The following is a 23,990-nucleotide window of genomic DNA, read 5'->3' as shown; positions in this document are numbered from 1 at the left end:
AGAATATATAAAGAAATATTGTAACACAACAAGACAACGCTATTAAAAAATGGGCAAAAAAATGTGAACACTTTTGCAAAGGAGATATAGAGACAATGGTAAATAAGCACATGAAAAAATGCTCAACATCATTAGTCATTAGGGAAATGCAAATTAAAGCACTACTTTAGTTATTTATATTTTACCACAATATAAAACTATTATTATCTAGGGGCACCTGGATGGTTCACTCGATTGAGATTGAGGCCCATGTCCAGCTCCTTGTTCAGCAGGGAATATGCTTGTCCCTTTTCCTCTGCCCCTCCACCCCACTTGTTCATGCTCTCTAATAAAGAAAATCTTTTTTTAAATTTTATTATTTTTAAAGATTTTATTTATTTATTTGACAGACAGATCACAAGTAGGCAGAGAGGCAGGCAGAGAGAGAGGAGGGGGAGGGGAAGCAGAAGCAGGTTCCCCGCCGAGCAGAGAGCCCGATGCAGGGCTCGAACCCAGGACAGTGGGATCATGACCTGAGCTGAAAGCAGAGGCTTTAATCCACTGAGCCACCCAGGTGCCCCTCTAATAAAGAAAATCTTAAAAACAAATAAAAACTGTATCATCCTCTACCACAGTTACGTACTTAATACTTTAAAATATTTAAGGAACTGAAATGAGATAGGAGTGATTAGTTATGACTGGAAAAAATTCCTTATTGTTTCTGATATGTCCAATAGTTCCAATAAGATAGTTTAAATTTACTAATTATAGGGGCACCTGGGTGGCTCAGTGGGTTAAGCCTCTGCCTTCGGCTCAGGTCATGATCTCAGGGTCCTGGGATCGAGCCCCGTATCGGGCTCTCTGCTTGGCAGGGAGCCTGCTTCCTCCCCTCTCTCTGCCTGCCTCTCTGTCTACTTGTGATCTGTCTCTCTCTGTCAAATAAATAAACAAAATCTTTAAAAAAAAATTTACTAATTATAATAATAGCATGTGTTCATACACTGCTGTAGGATAAATAAACCACTGTTTATTTAGGATATTTAGGATAAATAAACCACAACACCACCACACACACACAATGAGATGCTATTATATGTCCACTAAAATGGCAAAATTTAAAAAGCTGACAATACCAAATTTTGAAGAGGATATGGAACACCTAGAGATCTAGGTGGGAATGTAAAATGATATAAACACTTTTGGATATATTTATATCCAAAATATTCATGGCATTTTATTCATCATAGCCAAAATCAAGAAAAACTATCCATCAATAAATGAATAAATTATTCAATTAAAAAACCCTTCTAATACATATATTAACATGGGTAAGTCTCAAAACCATTATGTGAGTGAAAGAAGCCAGACACAAAATTTAACAAAATGATCCCAATTATGTAAAATTCTAGAAGAGCGAAATTAATCTATAGTAACAAAAAGTCAGTTAGTTACTTGTCTGGGGGTGGCAACTGACTGCAAAGGGGCATGAGGGAACTTTTGGGGGGTAATGTAATGCTATGTTGATTATGAGTTACATTGTATTAAAATGCACACTTCAGTATTTGTAAATTGTATCTTCTTAAAGTTAAACACTTTTTAGATCTCTACCCCTAGTTCCAAAGTTCTCTGCATTCAACCACTATAAATTATAATTTGTTAATTTATACAAATTTATGGCAAGTTGGTTTCACATTTAAGGGAAAAAACTCAGGAAAGGACTCCCTAGGGCTAATTAAGCCCTACCATGCATGGCTCTGACTTACCTGTCACTGTAGAGTTTTAGAAGGTGAAAGCAGACATCTTGAAGTGGTCTCTGTGAGTTTTCTTCCTCCTTTACCACACAGCCCGAGCCCTCCAGGTATGCAGGAAGTGGGGAGCAGGCATACCTGTCAGCCTCAGAGGAATTCTGAAAGGAAGAATTTGATAAAACAGTCACCAGCTACAAGTGTGTTTCAATAGATGTGATCATGTATCAGTAACTTAGACATAGGTATTAAGAATGATGACATCCTAATGGAATGTGTCAAGGATCTTAAGCTTATTTTGCAGTGACATGGCCAACTTGTCTTCAAAGGACTATCAAAGGCTTTGGATAGTTGTCATTAATCCTCATACTTTCTTGTCATAATTACTTTTTTTGGGGGGGGGGGGTCACAGTTCTTATTATACTCAGTTTCTTTAGTGTTCTCTTTCTCCTGACAAATGGTATCAAAGATAATAACTATAGACAGTAGGAAAAGAACTGAAGAAATGATGGCTTTCTTTTTTTAAGATTTTATTTATTTATTTGAGAGAGAGAATGAGAGAGAGAGAGAGAGAGAGAGAGCGAGCATGAGAGGAGAGGTCAGTGGGAGAAGCAGACTCCCTGCCAAGCAGGGAGCCCGATGCGGGACTCCATCCTGAGACTCCAGGATCACGACCTGAGCCGAAGGCAGTCGCTTAACCAACTGAGTCACCCAGGTGCCCTTTTCTTTCTTTTTTTTTTTTTTTTGACAGAGATCACAAATAGGCAGAGAGGCAGGCAGAGAGAGAGAGAGGGAAGCAAGCTCCCACCCAGCCACCCAGCTGCCCTGAAATGATGGCTTTAAAAACATTAATAGTGGCTCTTGGGTGGCTCAGTTGATTAAGCACCAGACTCTTGGTTTTGGCTCAGGTTATGGTCTCAGGATTGTGGAACTGAGGTGTGGAATCTGCTTAGGATTCTCTCTCCCCCTCTGACCTTCCCCCTACTTCTTGTACTCTCTCTCAGGAAAAAAATAAATTAAAAACCCTACATTAATAATACTTTTTTTTTTTTAAAGATTTTATTTATTTACTTGACAGACAGAGAGCACAAGTAGGCAGAGAGAGAGAGGAAGGGAAGCAGGCTCCCCGCTGAGCAGAGAGCCCGATGCGGGGCTCAATCCCAGGATCCTGGGATCATGACCTGAGCCGAAGGCAGAGGCTTTAACCCACTGAGCCACCCAGGCGCCCCGATAATACTTTTTTAAAAAAGATCTTATTTGGGGCACCTGGGTGGCTCAGTTGGTTAAGTGTCTGCCTTCGGCTCAGGTCACGATCCCAGGGTACTGGGATCGAGCCCTACATCAGACTCCCTGCTCAGCAGGGAGGCTGATTCTCCCTCTCCCTCTGCCTGCTGCTCCACCTGCTTGTGCTGTCTCCCTCTCTCTCTGTCAAATAAATAAATAAAATCTTAAAAAAAAAATAAAAAAGGTTTTATTTATTTATTAGCCAGGGAGAGAGGGAAAGAGGGAAAGAGAGGGAGAGCATGAGTGTGAGGCAGGGGGAGTAGAGGGACAGGGAGAGAGAATCTCAGGCAGACTTCTTGTTGAGTGTAGAGTCTGATCCGAGGCTGGATCTCACGGCCCTGAGACCATGACCTGAGCTGTAACCAAGAGTCAGATGCTCAACCAACTGAGCCATGCAGGCACCCCCTCACATTAATAATTCTTTAACCTCAACACAGTTAAGGCATATGATATATGATATGTAAAGGCAGATTTTTCAGGCCTGCTAATTTGGAGCTATACCAAACTTGAGGTTGGGCTGTATCTCAAGGAATTCCCAAAGGAATAAGGCAGCATTAGGAAAAAAGAAAAACCCTCTCATTTGGGGGCAGGAAAACTGCTTTAAGAAAGTCAACTGTGGAAACATCATATTAAATAAAATAGAAGGAGACACTTGGAGAAGTTTAAGAGTAGCCCTGTCCAGAGGCAGGAGAAAAGTTTCCCATCAGATTTCCTGGGTCCATTTCAATTTTATGGTACTTTCAAAGAAAGCAGTTAGGAAAAAGTATTATGAAGTGTGACTTGGTGTTTTTTTCTCTGCAATACTTTTCTGGCAAAAACAGAACTCCCCCCATTACTCTTGGTTGGCTCTACTGAACATAAATACCTGAAATGCTTCTTCATACATGCCGAGTGCCCTGGAAATGGAGGCTGTTGGTGGAAGCAAATACCAAAGATGCACAGCCAGGGCACGTTTCCAATCCAAACATGAGCACACATTGATTTGCCTGTGCTCTGTGAGCTGCCAAACCTGCAGGAGACAAAATCATCACCACAGCTATGTGTCATACATTATCTTGTTACTGCCCAGATCTGTAAGTTACTCACTTAGTCAAGTAACATTTTATTTCTTTTTTTAAAGTAGTCTATCCCCAACATGGGGCTCAAACTCCCGACCTTCAAGGTCAAGAGCTGCATGCGCTACCAACTGAGCCAGCCAGGTGCCCCTATTTAAATAACATTTTAAATGAACTAGACAGGCAGTGTTAATGATTCAAATAGAAAATACAGTTTCCTTGGTGGCAGGTGAGAGGGCAGATTTAGACTATTGGTGCTTTGAGAAGAGATAGGAACCACAGAAAGTGAAGAGGCGGTCTTCTTACTGCCTGCAGTTGCCATCTTATAAAACTTTAAGTTGTGCATAAATTCTGACCAGCTACTTCACTGCTGTAAAGTGACAGCAATATGTCAATCAGGCAGGCAGCAATGGCTTAAAATAATTATGCTTTATTACCCATAGAATGAACAGAAGTGGCTATTAAAAAGAGTGATGCCACATGACATGAAAAAACGTCCATATAGTTAACTTACAGAACTACTGTGAATAACTGATTTTATTGGAATATACACATATGTAAATATGCACACATATATGTTGATACGGACTTACAATATGTCTGGAAAGAGACTATAAATTATTTACGTTATTTACCACTAGGATAAGGGATACGGTGAACTTTAATGTTTTAATTTCTATATGACCAGTTTTCTTTTACAAGGTATGTGATGTACCTTTGTAATTTGAAAATATTTACACTGAAATTTTAAAACAAGTTGCTTAGTTATATGTCACAGTATACAATTTACAAAGCTAGCTCTGTCCCTTAACCTCAAGCCATCTTGGATTTATGAGAAAACATATCAAGTTAATGAGAAAAGAGGAAAGTACCGGTTTTCCAGCCAACAAGGCAAAGATGCGCAGTCTCTCGTCTTGGATGAAACAGTTAGCCTGGAGCTGTTGCCAATCCACCAGCTGCATAGTAAGCAGCTCCCGGACTGACTGGCTACCCACCAGCTGGGATAAAAGAAGGGCAAGACGATGATCACCTACAAGAGAAACAGTTCTCTGGTGATCACGAAGATTAACAGATTTGTGGAAACACCTGGGGGCATTATCTTATTTCTTCTAGCCCTCAGGAGGGAGACCTTTACACTGTGACTGCTTTCTGCAGTAGTCCCAAAACACTGACCAAGAACTGACCATTCTTCTGCTTAGGTAGAAAAATTCAAAATAGTTTAACCTAAATTACATACGACTATATAGTGTACAGAGTTCAATGTTAGGTCTATTACTTCTGCAACCCTAGATAAAGTACTTCATCTGTAAAATGGAGCAAAGAATTATCTGATTCAAAGGTGTGTAGTGAAAACTGAGACCACATAACTGAAAACATGCCCAACGAGAATGGCACTGAGAAATGGCAAAATGAAACCCAGACAAAATGTGTGTGTGAGAATCCCTGACTCTCATTCTCACAGGTCTAGTCATCTCTATTACTAAACATTTTTAAGTACAAAGGGCTGAGGCAATAAAAAGATTTTCATTAACTAGAATGTGAGGGAATAGAAATTCCAGTTGATGAAAACTTCCAGCTAAGCTGTAAGTTAAGAGAAAAATGCTTTGTTCCAGCCCTTACTACAAACCTCCTATAAGTCAATAGTCCTTCTCCTCTTGTTTTTGTATATGGGTCAGTGCTTAAATGTCTATATAAAATACCATCCTGCCAAAACTGAGGCTCTCATCTCAAAAGTTTCCTTCATAAATTAGAGAGGCCTAAAGGAAAAAAAATCATGCACCAGGAACACATCTGGAAATGTGCAGGACACATGGTCTCTCTGTATATAGGTAATCAAAGCATGATTGGATTATGATTCATTCAGTTAGTGTTGTAGCCCACTTGACCATGAGCTGCTAGTTTTCTAGGTGAGTGATACCAAAAGGAAAAAAGAAAAGATTATTTCAGTGTTATCTAGAGAACCCAAAAGAAAGGATTTATTGGCCAAGATGTATAACTATCCTCATCACTAGAGATGGTCAAGTTCAGAGCTTGATACAATATATTCATTAAGATCCTCTTTGCTTTGATTACAGTCAACAAACCAATTGGCTATTGCCAATCCCTGACTTTTCATGAAGACTGTTCTCATTGATGAGGATTCTAGGTTACTTCCTCAAGTTAATTTTAGTGTATGGTACAAGATAAGAATATACATTTATCTTCTGCATATGAATATTCAACTATCTCAGCATTATCTGTTGAAAAGACTATCCTTTCCATGTTTAAATTATCTTGGCATCTTTGTCAAAAATCAACTGACTATAAGTGGAAGGGTTTTATATTTGAAGTCTCATTTCTATTCTGTTCTATTTTTCTACGTTCATCCTTATGCCAGTACCACATTGTCTTGACTGCTGCAGCTTTACAGAAGTTCTGAAAACAGACAAGTGTTGAGTTTCCTGATTTTGTTCTTTTCCCAAACTGGTTAGGTTTCTTACATTTCCAAATAAGGATCAAGTTATTAATTTCTGCAAAAATGTCTGTTGTGGGCATTCTGATAGAAAATGCACTGAATGTATAAATCAGTTAACAACACTGAGGTTCCCAATCTATTATTGGTTCTCAATCTGAGTGGTTTTGTTCCCCAAGGAACATTTGGCAATGTCCAGAGGTTTTTTTTTTTTGGTTGTCACAACTGAAGGTAAAGGACTCTTATGGGCAGAGGGCAGGGATGCTATGCTATTAAGTATCTTGCAATGCCCAGGACAGCCTCCACAACAAAAAATTACCAGCCAAGAATGATAATAGTGCTGAAGCTGAGATACATTCCATGAATGTGAAATGTGTTTCTTCATTTATGTAGATCTTCATTTCATTACTGTTTCATAGTTACAGTACAAGCCTCATTTTTGTTACATTTATTCCTTTTATTCTTTCTAATGTTACTGTGAACGCCATTGTTTTTCTAATTTCATTTTTGGATTGTTTGTTGCTAATACGTAGAAACACAACTGAATTTTGTACACTAATCTTGAATCCTGAGATCTTGCTAAACTAGTTTATTTAGTCCCACTGCCTTTTCTGTTGATTCCTCAGGACTGAACTATCGATACACAGAATCATGCCATCTTTGAATAAAGACAGTTTTACCTCTGCCTTCTTAATCTGTATGGCTTTTGCTACTTTTCCTTTCTTGATTACACCGGCTACAACATCCACTACAATTCTGTATGGAAATGGTGTTCCCAGAGAGAAAAATAAAACAAGATGAAACCAGAGAGGGAGACAAACCATAAGAGACTCTTAATCTCAGGAAACAAACTGAGGGTTGCTGGAGTGGAGAAGGGTGGGAGGGATGGGGTGGCTGCGTGATGGACACTGGGGAGGGTGTGTGCTATGGTGAGCACTGTGAATTGTGTAAGACTGATGAATCACAGACCTGTACCCCTGAAACAAATCATACATTCTATGTCAAAGAAACGAAAAAACATCCCCCCACCTCAATTTAAAGAAAGAAAGAAAGAAAGAAAAGAAAGAAAGAAAGAAAGAAAGAAATGGTGTTCCCGATCTTAGGGTGAAATCTTCAGTCTTTCAGTATGATGTTAGCTGTAGGTTTCTGTGCATTTGCTTTGACATCAGGTTAATAATGTCACCATAGAACAAGATGGGAACTGCTCCCTCTATTTTCTGAAAGAGTTGTAGAGGATTGATATTACTTCTTTAAAACAGTGCTGATGGGGTGCCTGGGTGGCTCAGTGGGTTAAAGTCTTTGCCTTTAGCCCAGGTCACGATCCCAGCGTCCCGGGATCGAGCCCTGCATCGGCCTCTCTACTCAGCGGGGAACTTGCTTCCTCCTCTCTCTCTGCCTGCCTCTCTGCCTGCTTGTGATCTCTGTCTGCCATATAAATAAATATAATATTAATAAATAAATACATAAATAAAACAGTGCTGGTTACCAGTGAAGACATCTGGACCTTGGCTTTTCTGAGTGAAGATTTTTAGTTACTAATTCAACCTCTTTACTTGTTATAGATCTATTTAGATTTTCTTTTTCTTGAGTCAATTTTGGTAATTTATATTTTCCTAGGAATTTGTCAATTTTATCAAAGTTACTGAATTTGATGACAGAATTTTTTATAGTAGTCCCTTTTCTGTAAGGTTAGCAGTGATGTTCTTTCTGCCTATTTTTTGGTAATTTGTGCCTTTCCTTTTTTTTTTGCTCCCCCTCCCACCCATGCTCAGGGTAGTGAAAGTTTTGTAAGCTTTCTTACTCTTTTCAAAGAACGAATGTTCGGTGTTATTGATTACTGTTTTTTTACATTGTCATTTTCATTGATTTCTGTTCTAGTCTTTATTATTTCTTCTACTTTTTGGTTTAGTTCTTATTTTGCTAGTTTAGAAGCTTAGGTTATTGAGAGTGCCGAATCCTAACCACTAGACCACTGGGGAGCGTCTAAAAGCTTAGGTTACTGACTCGAGGTGTTTCTTCCTGTTGGGTATATATCAGGTAACACTTTTGAAAGCGTTCAAGTATTTTATTGACTTTAAAATTTTTTTTTAAGATTTTTATTTATTTGTCAGAGAGAGAGAGAGCATAAGCAGGGAAAGCGGCAGGCAGAGCAGGCAGAGCAGGCAGAGGGAGAAGCAGACACCCTGCTGAGCAAGAAGCCTGCTGTGGAACTCGATTCCAGGACTCTGGGATCACGACCTGTGCTGAGGGCAGACGCTTCAATGACTGAGCCACCCAGGTGTCCCAAGTATTTTACATTCTTGATACTGTTTAGTTGTTCTATCAATTATTAAAAGTGGAGATAGTGAATCAACGGTTTTTAGTAAGCAGAAAGGTAATGCCTTGCCAAAAGTTTAACCTTAAAGAAAAGAAAAAAAAAAGTGGGGTGTGGGGGAAGGAAAAAGCAGAGTTTGTGAACAAATAAATCTAAGGACTCCACTTTTGGCACTCCTTAAGATCTTCCTCTGCTACACATATATGTGTTGGTGAGAATAACTTTCTCTCTAATGATTCATAATCTTTTTAACTTTATAAAAGGCCAATGCTGAAGATAAATTTTCACTATAGAAAAATATATGAAGATCAGAAAAAGCTAAACATGTAATGAGAGTGGAATGCAATTGTCCATGTAGAAAAGTTCTTGATTCTAGCTTTTCCTATGATTGTTCCTTACAATCCAAACTGGCCAAGGCCTCCAAAAATAAATCCAGTTGATGGCTCTAATTATTTGGTTTCCGTAACAAGGTTTCAGTAATAAGGTTTGATCAGGGATTTTATTATACACAGATTAAACTGAATTATGCCATCTTTTATTCTTACCAAGATTTGTGTCTGGACAGTTATCAAATACTTGCTAAATGCCTCTCGTTAGTGGAAGGGAAACTAAAAAAAGCACAAATACATAATGGGAAATCCTTGGGGAAAAAAAAGTAGATATCTCAACCTGGAAATTAAATTTATAGACTTACTTGAATGAAATAAGTGAATTAATACAAAATACCTGTGTTTAAAAGGTTCAGAGAATTGATTATAGTGGGAGGAAAAAAACACCTAAATGTCAAAAAAGGAATTCACTAACATGGTACATTTGTAGATAAAAGAATACAGAGAAGCATCTGAATATAATATCTATATTGGAGATCATGAAAAGAACACCATCTCTATATATATGTAGCAGGGTGTCATCTTTGAAAAGTTTACATGCATATGTTGCTTTGTGTACACAAATTTTAATATACCTTACATATTACAAAGTAAACAGTCCAAGTACAAGCTGTACATTGAAATGTATAAAGTAAATACTGAAGGATTTAGGTGAATTGGATTTATTGCTTTTTGCTTATCTCTGTCTTCTAGTTTCATTATAAATGCATATGTAGAAGTAAACTTAATGCTTAAGGTTCTAAAAAGAAAACTAGAGAACATAGTCCCTATTCTGGAGGAACCAGCAATCTTCCCGGAAAGTTTATACTTAATTCAGGCTAGAAGACAAAGGCAAATCTACAATTAAGGGGCAGGAACCATTAGTGAGTAGGATGTAGATAAGGATACAGAGAAGGACCATATGCCCTACCTGACTGCTGGGCCAGAGAGCAAGCCTCACTGATCCTCTTGCCTGTGAGGTAGCTGAAGACAGCCTCCACAGGCCTGTCTTTTCTGGTTAAGGAGACTTCCTCCTCAATCTGAGGTGCAGCAGTATGGGACAGCCAGCGAGAGAAAGTTCTTCTTCGCTCCAGAATCTGAATGTATTCACTAGGCTCATCCAGTTGGCTGTCAGGCTCCTTCAGGTGGCCCCATAAGGCTTCACATAATGTCCATGTTAGGCTCCAGTGCTTCACAACTAACAAAGGGAGAGGAAAACAATGCTATGACATGAAGTCAAAGTACCTACATAGAGGACATCACTCTAATTGTGACATAAAAATACATAAATTAATACATACCCCAAACAACCACTCAAGCTAATTGCCCTTAACCTGTCTCCAGCTCACTCTGCTGTGTCTTACAAGTTCTAGAGGTGTGGAGTATAACTGCTTGTTCATTCCACATTCCTCTGGTACTTATGTAACAAATGTAACTCTATGCTCCTTTATTTTATTTTATTTTTTTTATTTATTTGACAGAGACCACAAGTAGGCAGAGAGGCAGGCAGAGAGAGAGAGGAAGGGAAGCAGGCTCCCTGCTGAGCAGAGAGCCCGATGCGGGGCTCAATCCCAGGACCCTGAGATCATGACCTGAGCTGAAAGCAGAGGCTTTAACCCACTGAGCCACCCAGGCGCCCCTCTATGCTCCTTTAAATAGATTCTTCTAGCTGCATTATGGCTAATATAATCTCAAATGACAGAGAAAAGTCCTCCAACTTGATTACATTCTGTTTACAAAATGCTTTAAGAAACATGAAGTGCTCTAAAAACTTGTGAGGGACTCTTCTCTCCTGTAGTAGGCGCAGCCTAACATTTAGTGAGCCTAAATGACACTGTTCAAAGCACTTAAGAGGAAAGCCATCTCTAAACTACACAATGTAAATATACAGTAGTTGCCATTTTCACTTTACAGATGAGGAAACTGAAGTACAGAGCATTAAGTAACTTGCTCAAAACTTATAGGCAACATGTAGCAGAGCGAAGATCTGAACCCAAGTAATCTGAGTCCAACTCTACATCCTTAAGTACTATTCATATTGCTCCTCAGGAAGGAAAGCAAAACAGAAGCACTGTTTACCACTAAGCCAAATACATGGGAAGATGATGCACATGTTTGAAAAGAAGATGAGACAACTGAAGCAAACACAAAGAAATGAATATACACAATTCTCAAAATGTGTGGTATGGAAGAATTTAAAATAGTCACCATTCTTGAATAATGGTGAAATATTATGAAAGGTATAACATTAAGATTTTTCTATGATTTTAAAATAGTAAATTCCCAATTTTAAAAAGCCCTTTACCAAAGTACTGGTTTAGAGAACCATGGTCACAATAGTAATAGAAAGGTAATGGGAGAGGTTAGGAAGGGAAGTTAGGAACATTAAATTGTTGGGAAGACCAAGTGGTACTTCAGCTGGACATGGAAGAATGGGTAGGATTTAGAAAAGCAAGAAGGAATGGCTTTTTCTCCTTATGTTCTCTGGGTGGCAGAAGGAATGCAATTTCAAATATCCAAAGAATTTGGCTATAGTTCCTGTAAAAGAGGTCTTGTATGTTAAAAGCCTTAAGAATAATTATAAAACTGTTATCATTTCTCCTTCCTTGAGATTTTGCTCATTCCAGCTCAACTACAGACAAGCGTGAGCTCAGGCATTCGCTCATTACATTGGCCTAAGGAAAACTGTCCTCCTATGAACACATGCTTCTATGGCAGTTCCTGCAACATCAAAGGTTAGAACAGAAACAGTCCATACTCACTTTGAGCTTCCAGAAAGTCTCCTGATGCTTTCTTAACCCAATTTGCATAGTCATGAATGACAGCAACTCCTGGATTAGGGACAATGAGAGGACACAGCTCATCCACATGCACAGTGCTATGTTTTAATTTGAGCTCCAGAGGTATCTGGTATAACTGCAGGTCTTCATCTGGCTTCTTTTGTCTCAAACTGAGTTTTTCCAAATGAACTTTGAATGGAGACTCAGTAAGGCTATAAGACCAAATGACAAACAAGACAGAAAATGAAGCTAAGACAGATGCTAGAATTTTCCTACAAACCTTTGTTTCTTTTTATGATTACAAAGAGAATGCAAAACATTTCCCTGTGATTTTACAGAAATTGTATTTCTTTATGTCAAACTATAATGAACTTATTTGCTATATAATGAGTAGACAAATCATTTGGCCCATGTATTCAGCCAGGTTATAATAAGCATGGGAATCAATACAGTTCAGCTTGGAGAGTGGCTTTAACATGTATCTAGACACTATGAAATCCAAGGGCCAAAAGTTACTGTGGAATACTGATTTCTCAAATTACACTTAGTAAGGTCTCAAAAGTTGTGAGGCTAAGCTCATAAATACTGTAGAACTGACTCTAAATTAAGATGAGTATATAATCAATCCAGCCTTGATCTGACTTTAAGATTGATATTAACAATTTTCAAAATATGACATCATGCATAACCTAGGTTTAGGATCAACATTACTAATGGTGAGGTTCAAGAGATATTGTTGTTCTGTATTTCTTCAGCGTCAACTTTAAAAACTAAGCATAATAGGTAATCAGTCATTTAATCTGTAATAAAGACAGCACAACTTGTTACATAGAGTAAACAGGAAAACATTATATATTTTGCACATAACAACTGTATGCATACTGTCTAATAATTGCCAGAAACTATACATATATCATCTGCATGAGATACATACATATACACATGCATACATGTATATATACATGCACACTCATACATATACACATACACAAAGTATACAGAACTGTAAACACATAAATAAATGTTAATAATGTGGATTATGTAACAACATATAACATAATACAGTTATCAGATGTCATCTTTTTTTTTTTTTAAATAAGGTTTACACCCAATGTGGGTCCTGAACTCATGAAGCTGAGATCCAGAGTCATATGCTCTACCAACTGAGCCAGGCAGGAACCCCCTATCAGATGTCATCTTATTTCCAAATACTTATGCATGGATTATACACAGTTTATACATTCACCTGACTAGGCCCAAGATAGAGGAAATGTGCTTATTTGAGAATATACCTTATATATGAAAAAAACACAAATACCTAAGTGAGAAAAAAGGAAGTAAAAGACTAATATAATAAAAACGATGAAAAAAAAACAAAATAAGGAATGCTGTAGCATCAGCTTTGGGTCTGTTACATTTCCAAATAAAGTTTAACTATTAAATAAGTATTATATACTCTTCATATCTTGATGATACAAACGGGGTTATCTTATTAATCACTTTAGTTTTCAATTATACAAGATCTTCTGCTATCTAAAGTTGTACTAAGAACATTTCTAGAAATATCACAAAGCAGGGACCTGACTTTGGGTCTCCTGACAATGAAAAGGTTTTTCTTACCTACCAGGTTGTCTTTCTCAAAAAGCATAAGGAAATTGTGACTCACGATTTAACAGCAACTGGATTAGGCAGGAATCCATATTCCATAGAATCGGCAATCTGATGATTTTCTAGTTCAGGAGAGCCACTCAGCTGTTCTCCACTATTAGCAAGAGTCCAGTTGGGGCCCCAACCAACTCGAAATGAGCGTCCCATAAATAGAGCCATGTCCATCAGGAGTTTCCCCTTGCCATAGGTGACAGACTTTTCAAGAGGGACTAGGCCTGGTTGTCTGCGTGTACCCACAGTTTTCAACTGAACTTCAGGGGCTGGGCTGGGCACTGTAAACACAGAGGTCAGGGGTGGAGGGACAGACCAAGGGGATGTGGATGGGATATTCATCAAAGATGCTGCTCTGGGAGTACGACATTCTTGTACAGAGGCACTTGGTGAAAGAAAAGTTCCACTAGTAAACTTTGATTGTAGTAGTAACCCACCAACTGAAATAGGGGGAAAAAAAGACTATTAGAAAATACAGTCTCTATTGCTTCTCAAACAGCAAAAATCAGTGAGGCTGAAATTACAGTTTTATCAAACCAATTAAATCAGACACAGATGATAAGCAGCAAGTCAGTCTATGGAATACTCTTTCAACCAGGAAATCAAGGCTAGAATTTTAGTGATGATGATGCCAACAACATTAATGTTAATAACGAACACTACTACTACTATTTTAAAGAAATTATTAAGCTCTTGTCTGTGATTCTGTATAAGCCATTCGTATACATGGTTTCATTTCACCTTTCAGTAACTTCAGATGAACAACACTTTCATCCTCATTTCGTAGGTAGGAAAACTGGGCTCAGAAAAGTGTTTATTCCAAATCCACAAAGCTACTAAGTGGCAGGATTGAGAGATTAAGCCCAGGAAAGTCTGACACCAATGCTCATGCCAAATGTTACCATTTCTTAGTCCATAGAAAAAACTTAGATCAAAATTCACCACCACTCTAATGCTCAATGCTAGACTCAATAAAACAAAACCCACTGAGGCATCTTGTGCCCTCCAGAAGGACAGTTCTTATTACTACTGCCTGTTCTCTAATACTTTTAAAACAAGAAGTCAGTTATTGAAGTATGAGATTTTCATGTAGTGCCCATTATGGAAAAGGTTATAGTTAATGTTTAATTGATGGTTTGAAATATTTTTAAAAAGGAAGTTAATAAATAATAAGTTTCAAGTCTTTCACTTGAAAGAATTGAAAACTAAACACCTAGTTTTTAAGGCAACATAAACAAATCTTTTCCTGGTATTTCCTCTGGCTTTCAAAACGTTTTGAGATTTGTTGACATCAATACTCTATCCTTAATCATACACAGTTACAAGCCCCCAAGAAGAAAAAAGGGAAAGCTTTAAAATCAAATATTACTTCCCTAAGAATTTGGGGAGGTTTAGGAAAAGGTAGAAATCTGACAGGTTTTGTGCATTTTAAGAAGCAACATTTGCCCCTGGAAGGCTATAAAATAAGGATAGCACGAGGATTGCACAAAACGAGTACAGTGCAGGTCAACTTGCTCATTCCTCTAAGGTGCGATAAAAATTAGAAGATCTGAGTTTATAATCTAATCCACATTCATAAGCAAATAAAAATAACCTGAACAAAACACAAATGCTTTGTTGTCCATATATAACTTCTGCATCTGCACCAATAAAGCTGATAATGGTTTTTTAAAAATTGGCTCACCTAACATATTTATAAGAGTATATCTCCTCCTGCCATTCTTATGCCATATGCCTTTAGGGGGATATTTGCTAGAGAAGTTGACTTGGCTTAGAAGAAGACAGGTGAAAAGCAGGACTTTACAGCTTTCTCATAAAATAGCATTAGTTACAGTACCTAAAGAACGGGATTTTGATGAGTGGGATGCTGAAATGGGGAGTCTGGGAGAACAGATTTCTTGAGAAGTATCTGCTTTAGAAGGAAGGTGACTGAAGCGTTGATCCAGAACCATATCTACATCTTCTTCATCAGCAAGCAATGATGCTTTCATGATCTAAAAGGCAATACCTATAGAATGAATGTGCTCCCCCAAATTCAAAGGCCATAAAAGAAAAATGCAGTTTCCAATAACCAATAAATTGCTTTGCCTGAGGCTGTGTCCAGAGTTAGTATAATATTTGTGTGGCTGACTCTATTACACTGCCTGTGCCTGGATGGCAGAAATTGCAGAATACTCCTCTGTTTCTAGAGTCTCGCCAAAGCCTGGCACACAGCAATTGCTCACTTGTTTGCTGAATGATTAACTTCAAATGTAAGACAAAGGCTCAACTTTTAACATGTCAAAGCCATAGGCAGGGGAAAGTTGAGACAGAGTTTAAAGAAACCTGTATCTTCTAGGCTATTAAAGAAAACTTTTATGGAGCACTTTCTAGAGCCTCAAAACCACACTATGAAGGAAACAAAGTATATTTTGTAGAGAAAAATTAGTGCTCACAGATGTTAAATGACTTGCCTAAAATCACATAGTAATAGTTATAAAACCAGAGTTAGAATCCAAGTCTTCAGAATCTCAATACAGACTTCCCCTTCCCTCCCAGAATGGAAAAATGAAGCCCAAACCCAGGCCATATTCTTGTTTTTTCCTCACTCCAATGACCACTCAATGCTCTTCAGTGAATAACCAAGGAAGGAGCCTGAGGTTATGAAAGGGAGATAAAGATTAGTTTGGCTTCCTGTTGTAGTAAGGGTAGGTTAGGACTTCACCTGTAAGACATGTGGATTAATTCCCAGTGAAGATGCAATGTGTGTTGAGGCAGACACAGGCTCCTGATCCTCAGGCACGCTCTCTTCTAACATGGAATCCAAAACTGGCTCCTGGGTGATATCTACCATGTCACTGTCCAGTTCCACAACCCTCCCTAACTGCTCCACCTCTGGACTCTGGCTCTGTAGACAGCAGAAAGATCAGGGAAGCAGCATTAAATTACACCAAATAGACATAGAGCTTTTAGACCATATCTAGTTTTCAGAGTATAATATAGCTATGACAATGTGAGGTAGCATATTTGCTAAAAAGGATTTCATAATAATTACCCCAAGCCCCCCCTGTATGTACTTGGGGTCCAAATACAGATTCATGAGATCACCCTTTGGTAATATCTTAAGGTCTGGTGTCTGAAACCCAAGCCCTACACTGAACAAATGGTGGTCTTCAGACAAAGATTATGCCTTACCTCATTTAGCTAGCAAATATAATTCTCTGATATACATAGGGTGACCCTGCTCCGTCACACTGTCTTGTAACTAGAAGCCATTGGGAAAAGAGAATAAAAAGTACAAATACCAAAGTCTCCATTAACTTTGCTTTTTTTTTTTTTTTTAAGATTTTATTTATTTACTTGACAGAGATCGCAAGTAGGCAGAGAGGCAGGCAGAGAGAGAAGGGGAAGCAGGCTCCCCGCTGAGCAGAGAACCCGATGCGGGGCTCGATCCCAGGACTCTGGGATCATGACCTGAGCCGAAGGCAGCGGCTTTAACCCACTGAGCCACCCAGGTGCCCCAACTTTGCATTTTTTTAAAAACAAAAACAATTAGAAAAAAATTTCCAGTTAACAATTTGGGGCCTGGAATTTATCTTTTGGGTGACGGAATCCTAAAGGTTAGCTGGGCCCTACATGTGCAGTATCATGTAAGAGATGGGGAATGTCTACTCTAATTACTCAAGAAGGAAAAACAAAGTAATACTAGAAACAAATTTTTTTAAAAAATAAGCTCCACACCCAACCTGGGGCTTGAATTTATGACCCTAAGATCAAGAGTTGCAGGCTTTACTGACTGAGCCAACCAGGTGCTCCCTAGGAACAACCCTAATCTAGGAATCATTCCTTTATGTTCAAGTGCCAAGAGTTAGATTTACATTTATTAAGCAGTTTTCAAGATATACCCATGACTAACAGTTTATGATTTGAAAAGGTAATAACTCCTCAACCTGAAGCACACTGTAAAATAACTGGTTCAGTACAAATCATTAAGTATGTCCTAAACTTGCATATTTACCTGGTAAAATGCTAACAAGCGGCTAAACCGATTCATGAAACATTCTCAAATTCAAAAAGTTTTACTAATTATTTTTCTTATCATGGTATCATCTGTAGATTATTAATCTTCCAAAGTTTGGGGTTTATCTTCCTAAGTGGCTTACTTCATGCTGACCCTTAGATGGATGCTATTATGTAACAGGTAGTTTTAAAAATAATTTCATGATTACTTTAGGCAAAGAAACATCCATTAGTGTAACTTTTTCAGCTTTATTTTTAGTGGTATATTAGCTATTATTCCCTTGCATTCCTTTATTTATTTATTTTCTTGAAGATTTTATTTGATAGAGAGAGAGCGAGAGAGGGAACACAAGTACAAGGAGTGTGAGAGGGAGAAGCAGGCTTCCTGCTGAACAGGGAGCCCGATGGGGGGTTCGATGGGATGGGGGGTCTATCCCAGGACCCTGGGATCATGACCTGAGCCCAAGGCAGATGCTTAACAGCTGAACCACCCAGGCATCCCACCCTTGCATTCCTATAACAAATATCCTTACAAAAAGACACCATTTAGTAAGGTATTAATAATCCTTCCATTTGTAACTGTAGAAAAATTGAGCTGTTGGATACATAATAAATTGTCACTTAAGACATGAAGAATCCCCAAGACCTGCTCTAACAAAACTGAAGGCTAGATAATGGTGAAAGGCAAAAATGATAGTATTTTTTACCTACTGGAGAGGCTAACTTGATGTTAGTTCTGGAAAAAAAAAAAGTAAGTAGCCGTGATCACAATGCTCCCATTTTAATTACAAGAATTATGGGAACACTCTATCTCCAAAAGTTCTCTCATAAGTTAGTTGTTAGTTTTTAACCAATTCACTTTTAGTAAAAGTTATTAAACTGCTCCACATATCCTCTTTGTCAATCTATCAGTTAGGATACCCTCCCTCTGTTGGGCTCCTATAACACCCTGTCTAAACCTGCTTTTTATGATTCATCATGATATAATATGATTTCTTGCATATGCAGTATGTATTTGTCCCACCACATTGTCAAAGCTTGAAAACAGAGATTATGGCCTACTATTCTCTGTAGCTATCACCAAACACATTGTTCAAGTCAACATTCATCAAACATTTTCTTCGTCAATTCTACTGCTTAGTGTAGTGCCTGGCACACACTAGAGAAGGCAATTAATATGAAAGAACAAGGAGTGAGGATGTGTGAAAGGAAAGGAAAAAAGGGGAGGATGGTTTCAACTTACACTACTTAAACGAAGAAGTAACAGCAAGAGATGTTCACTTAGAAATTTTGATGAAATCCTCCCATTTTGCCTTAAACAACTCAAGTACAGACCTTATTTTTAAGAAGTGTGCTAGGGATCAAGGTTTTATTCACTCTAACCTCATGCACAGACTTTAAAGCCATGAGGTATCATGTAATAAGTGGATAAGGGGGAAGTGAATGACTATGAAATTATGAGGAGCTGGTTAAGCTCCTAAGACCCCCATCAGTGAATTTTGTTAAGTATATCTAAGCAATTGCAGCAAACTCCCCCAAAAGATGACTGTGCACTTATTTTCAGAGAAATCTTGGGAGATCAGGTGCTTCTTCAAAGCCAGTCCTGAAAAGAAAAATAGACTAATAATAATAATATTAATAGAAAGATGGCTCAGAAGGAATGGAGGAAGTTTGGGGGAAAAAAAAAAAAAGCCCTTGGGAAATTTATGGAAAAGTAAGGCAGATACTCGGAAAAACAGCCAAACAGAATATCCCTTTCATATTCTATAATCTCTTGAAAGTAGATCTTATTTATGTTTAAAACCAGCACAGTACATTACAAATCCTAAGTACACAGATAACATCTGTAAAATGACTCTCTCTTTAGATATATGGAGGGTGAGGTTTCATGAGTGAAACCTTCAATGATTTTAGAAATCTTCATTTTCCATCTCACGAGAATCTTCCTCATACAAACAAGGCAGCCAATACCCTAAAAATAATCTAGTACATAAAATAATTCAAGCAGGTAAAGTAAACCATGACACCTTTTATTCAATAAAGGGTGAGTAACCAATCCATGGTCAAACAGGTATTTATACTGTTCTTCCCCCCCAAATAATTTAATCCAGTATAACTACTACTGCTGCCTGCTTCCAAAATTATTTGTTTTCTAACTACAAAGAATGTTTTATATTCATGTGGCTAGAAAATTAGCCCTGTCAACATTACCATGTTCTCCGGAAAAAGTTCATCTCAAGGTTTCAAGGACTCATCAAAGTAAGCGTGTATGTTTCTACACATACATTCAGGGATATTACAACAAGAAGTACAGGACATTGCAACATTAATATCTGAAGCAAGAAGGTTTGCAGTATACATTATATGTATATGTAGTATATATTAATTACATAAAAATATAAAATATATATTTAACATATATATATAGACTTACTGGCTAAATTTAGATAGCTGCCGTTTTACTTTTAAAAAGTATACACAAGATAAAATGGAATTTTTAAAAATCCTAATTACTTTTTTCTTTTAAAAAAATTTCTCACTCATTTGAATGTACTGAGTGAACAACAGTAAGGTGTGAGCAAATCAACTAGTCTTCCTCAATGATACTGAACCCAAGTTCAATAAGAGGTGGAGGTAAAAAAGGCTATAGGTAAGGTCTCTGCCTGAATGCCATCTGAGGTCTTTCAACAAATGGTTCTGAACCCTAGCCATGTATTTCAATCACCTGGGGAAAGGCATTTAAAATATAAATATGCCTGAGCCCCATGTTGTATCTATGGAATTAAAGGTCACCAAAGTAGTGTTGTAGTCACCTGAAAACTGGATCTCAGATCAGCATTTTGGAAATAATGTTCTAACACCAAAATGTTTCTGCAATTCCCTGATTGATCTGCGTGATGAAGGTGTTTCTGCCAACATTTTCTCTAACTTCAAAGGCATAGAAGAGATTACTATGTAAAGATTTAGTTACGTTAATGTTTCCTGGTTGCTTAGATTTACCTCTTCAGGAGCAAATAAAATCTTAAGAACAAACTACATAGAGGGGAATGAGAATATTACATAAAAGGCAATGGGATAAAGTGACCATTAAAAAAACATAAATCTTCCTAATACCTGAAAAATCCTCAACTCTCAACTCCAAGAACCTCAGATTGTGTATAGGAAAAAAAATGCTAGATCAGACTGAAGAACACTGTGTCCTGAAATCAAGCTCCTCAGGGAGCCAGGTGACAGTGTGAAGATAATCATCTTGACACCAGAATGAAAAGACTGCACCCTCTGTTCCCAGTTCATTCAGATGGCACAAGGATTTTCCTCATGCCAAGAAAATGTAGGTCTTTGGTGCTAGTAACTAAAACGACGCAACCACTAGCATTTCCTACCTCACTCAGGTCACTGGGGCAATATGAAGGAAGAATCCTTCATTACTATTCTAATACATTAGTCTAAGATCTAAACAACTTACCCATTTCTCCCATTTCTGCTTTCCCCAGCCAAAGACCACCTGCTTTTTAAATCAAAGAAGATATCTAAAAAGATCCCACTCACTATGTTCTTTTTGCCCATTTTGATCCTTACCACATCTCTTCTTCCTATAACCTGGTTCTTCTGAAATTTTCTGGTGCTCTTCAAAAAGTTTTTTAAAGAGTTCTCACTTACTGAAGTGTTATCACAGAAATGTATGGTTATTCCTTACCGTTTGTATTCTAGAAACTAAACAGCCTAAAAAAATCACTGATCGTCAAGATACATTACGTAAATTTGCTGTCTATTCACAGATGAAGTTGTTCTTTCACAGCTGCATCTTAAGGATCTAACAATTACTTTTATTAGCAGAAATGAAGGCTATCTGACTTTTATCCTAAGAAATACATATAATGTAAGATCAAAAACACTCTAGAAAGAAAGGGATTATACAAAGTATATGATTAAAAAAAAAATGAACATGGAAAACTGGAAAACCAAGTCCATTTACAGCATTTCTTTAGTTCAGAAGATATTTCTTAGGGGTTTTATGCTATAAAGATTATGAACATAGAAGTCAATGTATATCCCATTTCCCACCTTTATCATGCCCTCCCTCACCTTGTACGCGCAAACATGAACATACATACACAACAATCTCCAGAAAATGCCTCCCAAGAAATTATTTAATAAATCATAAAAATCGCACATTTCAGCAGCCGTAAGAATTGTAGCACAAAAATTCCAAAGGTCCTGCTTTTAGCAGCTGAGAGGTAGAGGATGCTTTACAAAGAAATTCTGTATTAAATTCTCTTCTTTGAGGGAGTATGGCAGCAAAGAAAAAAAATTTTTGTAACTTGATTGAATATAAACAACATCCAAAGGAAGTAAAACTCTTTATGAGTTGGAAAAGAAACTACCTGATATTTAAATTGCAAACCCCTCCCTACACGGACAAAAGGTTTATACTGGCTTAACAATACTGAAAGAGTATGACACAAGTAATTGCAATAAACAACACAGCCCCTCTCTCCCCACACCAAATAATTCATTTATATTCTAAAACCTGATCTATTTTCAGAAATATTATGTATTGTTAAAATACAAATATCAAGAGGTTACCTGAAGTATAAGCAAACAACTTGAGAAAAATGGAGTTAAAAAACCCTTGCAGAAAGCTAAATGAACTTTTAAAAAACCAGGGAGGTAAAGAACAAGATTAAACTGCACATCAGGTAGTCAGGAAAGTAAGATTTACTTTGTTATCAACCCACACAAGCAAAATGCTATCTAAAGTTGATCACTGAGCAGAGAATTCAGCAAGTCCAAATGAAAGAGAGGGAGGTGTTTAAGAATGACAATCTGTAGAAGGAATGATCCAAACAGCATAAGAATTCGTTAAATCTCTCAATTTAAAAAAAGATGCCAGGACCACCTCATGCCCTCCCTCGTACTTGTCTCAATGTGATTGCCAATACGTTTGTACTCTTCAAAGTTCCAGGGGTCATAAACAGCTTTGTACTAGCTGAATGACTTCAACTTCTGTATCATGGATTCCATTCAAATTCACTGTCCTGTCTCTACCTGGGGTGGAGGTGCTGGCTTGCCATTAAGAGCCATCTGGAATGGGGTGGCCTGGCCTGCAGGAGGCAAAGGAGCAGTCTTCAACTTCTTTGTACTAGTTTTAGATGGCCGTTCCTCCTCCTCTTCATCAGAATCCTGAAGGCCATACTTAGAAAAATGGGAGACCTAAGGAAAAGGAGAATCCAACAAAATCAACTTTTAAAAAAAGACTTTAAGTAATCTCTACACTGAATGTGGGCCTCAAATTTACAACCCCGAGATCAACAGTTGCATGCTCTACCACTGAGCCAGCCAGGCACCCCAGAATCCAACAAAATCAATATTAACACTTATATTCCTAACAGCTTCTAAAATACTTGCCCCTGAAATCATGCAAAATTAGCTTTAAAAAGAGTTATCAAAATATTTAAGGCAGAATGAAATGTCATTTATCACATGTAATTTATTGCTGTCCCTAGATTTAGATGTTTAGTACATGTACTAGTTGCTTGTACATAATACCAACTTACTAATAAGGAAACCAAATCTGGAAGAGCCATTACTATTTTCACTTCTATATACTGCTTAGCTGTTCACTACCGACTTATGTCAGGCCTTTAACAATTAAATAACGCAAGTGGCTTAGAAGAGAAAGAAACCATTAGGTTAAACTATCAAGGAAGGGAGGATGTTAATGTTTTCATCCCCTGAAATCTTTAAATGAATGACAACTGAGGAAGGGTTAATATCAAGAGATAAAAATTCTGTCTCATGCTTCTAATGATACCGCAGATTGAAAAAACACTCCTTAGAAGTATATGTAAATCCTCATAGGATGAGGCAGAGGATGTGAATCATGAGCATAAAGTTTTTCATAGCTTCTTACTGTTCTAGGGTTTAACAAAGCTATGTAATCTGGGGGCAAATCATGCATCTCTATACCTGTTCCCTAATTTGTAAAAAAATAAAGATTTTAAGAGAGGACCTCTTCTAATACATTTTGTCACTCTAATCACAGATTATAAGAACTAGGTTAAGTGACTATCATACCTTAAACACCCAAGAACCTGTTTCAGGACGATACTCTTTGAACTGAGCTCCCTGTTTCCTTGAAACTGCTTCCAATCTACCCTCATAGTTGATATCAGCAAGTCGATCTGGGCTCTTTATTAAACAACGAGATGTTTTATCTGTTGGCCAAACTCCATCCAGTGTAACTTCAGCCTTCCTGCAATGTACAACCACAGAAAGTATAAATGTTCCATATTTAAGATCAGAAAGCCAAGTAATATCTATATAAACAGCAAATAAAGGTACCTGTGTTATT

At 37.7% G+C, this 23,990-nt stretch overlaps 1 protein-coding gene across 3 annotated transcripts in view; it reads right to left on the bottom strand.

The window, feature by feature from the left end:
• The window catches only part of NUP98 (nucleoporin 98 and 96 precursor), a 117,907-nt gene that overhangs the window by 18,159 nt on the left and 75,758 nt on the right, over nt 1-23,990 (bottom strand). For all 3 annotated transcript variants that reach the window (XM_080814906.1, XM_080814907.1, XM_080814908.1), the window contains exons 19-28: nt 23,714-23,891; nt 22,685-22,849; nt 16,341-16,523; nt 15,474-15,630; nt 13,644-14,076; nt 11,960-12,189; nt 10,129-10,395; nt 4,936-5,093; nt 3,874-4,017; nt 1,743-1,885 (exon numbers count right to left, since the gene is read on the bottom strand). In XM_080814906.1, the coding sequence (XP_080671032.1) occupies nt 1,743-1,885; nt 3,874-4,017; nt 4,936-5,093; nt 10,129-10,395; nt 11,960-12,189; nt 13,644-14,076; nt 15,474-15,630; nt 16,341-16,523; nt 22,685-22,849; nt 23,714-23,891 (2,058 nt within the window). The remainder of the gene's footprint in view (nt 1-1,742; nt 1,886-3,873; nt 4,018-4,935; nt 5,094-10,128; nt 10,396-11,959; nt 12,190-13,643; nt 14,077-15,473; nt 15,631-16,340; nt 16,524-22,684; nt 22,850-23,713; nt 23,892-23,990) is intronic.

This window comes from Martes martes (assembly GCF_963455335.1).
Source record: "Martes martes genome assembly, chromosome: 10".
In the NCBI taxonomy this organism is placed as follows: Eukaryota; Metazoa; Chordata; class Mammalia; order Carnivora; family Mustelidae; genus Martes; species Martes martes.
This window is presented reverse-complemented; position numbering and strand designations above follow the sequence as displayed.